The following is a 3,142-nucleotide window of genomic DNA, read 5'->3' as shown; positions in this document are numbered from 1 at the left end:
TGGTATATGGAAAGGATGTTTGACTTCTATTATATGGGTCAGAAAATAACGACCAAAACAACCTCAGACGGCCCATTACTGAGGAGTCGTGGGTTACACAATCAGTCTTGAGGCAGTCCCAGAGATCCGTGATCTCTTTCATTGCCGTAGATATGAATGGATGGCAGAGCATCCAAAAAGTTATAGTAATCCTATGGTGCGAGAGTTCTATGCATCGTACGCGGCAACCATCAAGAAGATGGCTACATCCAAGGCAAAGAGTTGGAGAAGCCTATCCTATTGACCACACTAGTCTGGGATGTCCTGGTTGATTTGTCCGAGGAGACTATCTGACGAGTTATCTATGGCCCAATTTTACACAAGAAACCCCAACAGCTGAGTTTTTTTTTTTTTTTTTTTTTTTTTTTTTTTTTTTATGGGAACAGACCCTACACGAGGCTCCCACCTCTCGTGCACAGTCAGGGGTTAAGCAACACCCCCAAGCCTTAACATAAATAATCAAAATAAAAATACAAGGAGGGGGACATAAACCTTACCTCCGATCTTATGGTGGTTCATAAGTCGGCTAACCTATTAAGGTCGGCTAACTCATCCCCGATACAAAAAGAGACTAACTATAACTAGAAAGCAGTAAACCTGTGAGAGGACTCCTCCCGGTACAATTCAACTATGAAAGCATAAATGAGGGAGACTCTCCCCTTCCATGAGAAAAAAGAAAAGTAACCTACACTAGTCCTATTCCAACTATGCTACGTACCAGACATAGCTACATTGAAGAAGAACAAGTATACGAAACTTCTATCTCGCATGGGATGGGAAATTCTTTTCATCTTTGCTCTTTTTAGTCTTGTCGTACCAAGAAAATCCAGGTGAAATATGCCTTTGTATCAGTATCATGATTACCAGCTAAGGAGGCTGAAAGGATAGGAAATATATGGAACTATAGTAGCCAACAGCCTTTGATTTGTTGTGGAAGAAAGTGTAGCTGTGCACCTGCACAGACAGACAAAACCAGAAACATGCACAAGCAACCAAGTCTGGAGGTTGCTGTACGTGGGTGTGTTGGTTTTGGCCTCTGTTGTTGCTGATGCTGTTGAACTTCATCTTTCAATTCTGCACTTTCAGCTTCAGCTCTGTGGTTGAGTTGTTGTTTGGTGTGTGGCTGAGTAGTTGTTTGGTGTTGTGTTTCCACAGTATGTATATGGAGTTGATGGAGGTGTATCATTCTACAGCTACTCATGATATTGTTGTTGGTTCTTGGATGTTGTCTCTGAGGGTGTTGGAGTTCCTTCTGGGTTCCACTGTTGCCTGTATCTCCAACAACCATTAGCTTGTATTTGTTCCTTGTCTGCTTCAAGTTGGTGTAGCTGTTGCAGCTGTTGATGGAATGCATCTGATATGTATGGATAGGTGATCCATGCTTTAGTATCCAGTTGTTTACAATTATGAGGATCTGCACCTACACAGACAAACAACAACAAAAACAACAAACCCAAGGCTGCCAATCTGCAGGTTCTGATGGCTGCAGTCTCCCTAGGCTGCTTGTTGGTCTTTGTTATGAGGTGGTTAGACTTCTTGGAGTACCTGTACAGAAAAACAAAACAAACAAACTTGTATATGTTTCTTGTCTGCTGCAGGTGGATGGAGTTGTTGCTGGGGTGACTGCTCTTGGGGCTCAATGCAGCTTCAAGGAGGAAGCTGCAGCTGGGGTACCTGCATAAATCAAAACGACTGCACCTCACAACCAAGGGGATCTGCAGGCTGCTGTACCCATGTTCCTTGTGTGCTGCCAGTTGGTAGAGTGTTTGCTGTGGTGTGTTGATGTTAGAGAGTGTGGATGTCCCTAAGAAAAAACAATCAGCCAAAGACAAACAGCCAAACAAACACAAAAACCAGAAGGAAGTTGCATTTCTGCATAGTCCTTGTGGAGGCCTCTTAGTAATTGTTTTGGTATTTGTTTTGGTGGTTGTAGCTGTGATGTGTTCTATGTAGGTGTTGGGAAGACATGTTGATGAGTCCATCCTGACATCTGCATCTACACAACAAACAAGAACCAGCAAGAAAGGAGCTGAGGTTAATAGAAAAGATCTCAAACAAGTGTGCATCTTTTTGTTGCTTCCTTTGTGATTAGGTTGCTTGTTGGTGTCAGTTACACAAGAATGGATGTCCTTTGTTGTGATCAGGTTCAAATTCTTGGAGTACCTGCACAGACAATCAAAACCAACAAACCACACAACCCAAGAAATCTGCATGCTGCTGTAACCAATAGTAGTACTATTAGGTTGTATTTGTTCCTTGTCTGCTGCAGGTTGGTGGAGTTGTTGCTGGGGTGTGTTGATAATAGAGAGTGTGGTTGACCAGCTGAGTGTGTTGCTCCATAGAAGCCCCAGGACATTGCATCCCTCATAGCAGTTCCAAAGAGGGCCTGCATAAGTGGACAAAGGCCATGTCCAAAAAGATGGAGAAGAACAAGGCCAAATACTGGATTGGATGTTATGGGATTGTGTCTGTGAATTCCTGGTGATCAACTCCAATTTCTGATGGAATAGCTCCCCAGTTTTTGATGTCCCTAAGCAAAAACTAACAGCCAAATACAAACAACCAAACAACCACAAAATCCAGAAGGAAGTTGCTGCTCTGCACAGTCCTTGTGTAGGACTCTTAGTGATGGCTGCAGGTTCCCTAGGCTGCTTGTTGGTCTTTGTTTTGAGGTGGTTAGACTTCTTGGAATAGCTCTCCAATTTCTGATGGAATAGCTCTCCAGTTGTTGATGTACCTGCAGCTACACAACAACCAGGAGCCAGCAGGACAGGGGTTGCACAATGGGCTGCTGCAAGTGTTGAGCTTTTAGAGAGTTCATGGATGGAGTGGAGAAACTGCTGAAGGTTTGTGTGCAGCTCCAATTTTGTGTTGGAGCATGCTTCACAGAACATAGGATCCTCTCTTGTGATCTGGTTCAAGTTGCTTGTGTGTGGCTCCCCATTAGTTATTGCACCTAAACAAAAACAAACAAAGGAATACATACAACCAAACAAGTACCAAAAACAATAGGGGGCTCCATTTCTGCACACTCCTTTTGTTTCAGTCATGGAGAGTCCTGTAGCAGTGTTGTCCTCCATGTATTTGTTGTTAGAGCATGCTG

General features: G+C 43.4%; 1 protein-coding gene across 1 annotated transcript; it reads right to left on the bottom strand.

Moving 5' to 3' along the window:
- Positions 1 to 525: 525 nt before the first annotated feature.
- On the bottom strand, positions 526 to 2,096 carry LOC129885014 (uncharacterized). Its single transcript, XM_055959260.1, has 2 exons — positions 1,493 to 2,096; positions 526 to 1,393 (listed from the first exon to the last, which is right to left on the bottom strand). Exons 1-2 carry the CDS (start codon positions 2,019 to 2,021, stop codon positions 1,233 to 1,235), a joined length of 690 nt encoding a protein of 229 aa, XP_055815235.1. The 5' UTR covers positions 2,022 to 2,096; the 3' UTR covers positions 526 to 1,232.
- Positions 2,097 to 3,142: the final 1,046 nt, after the last annotated feature.

This window comes from Solanum dulcamara, chromosome 4 (assembly GCF_947179165.1).
Source record: "Solanum dulcamara chromosome 4, daSolDulc1.2, whole genome shotgun sequence".
Taxonomy (NCBI): domain Eukaryota; kingdom Viridiplantae; phylum Streptophyta; class Magnoliopsida; order Solanales; family Solanaceae; genus Solanum; species Solanum dulcamara.
The sequence above is the reverse complement of the archived record's forward strand: the minus strand, read 5'-3'. Positions and strand labels throughout refer to the sequence as shown.

Excerpts from the sequence above, each read along its gene's own strand:
- LOC129885014 (XM_055959260.1), bottom strand. The coding sequence starts at position 2,021 with ATGGACTCATCAACATGTCTTCCCAACACCTACATAGAACACATCACA. Across the intron at positions 1,394-1,492 it reads CTGCAGATTGGCAGCCTTGG|ATGCATTCCATCAACAGCTG; the intron begins GTTTGTTGTTTT and ends CATACATATCAG.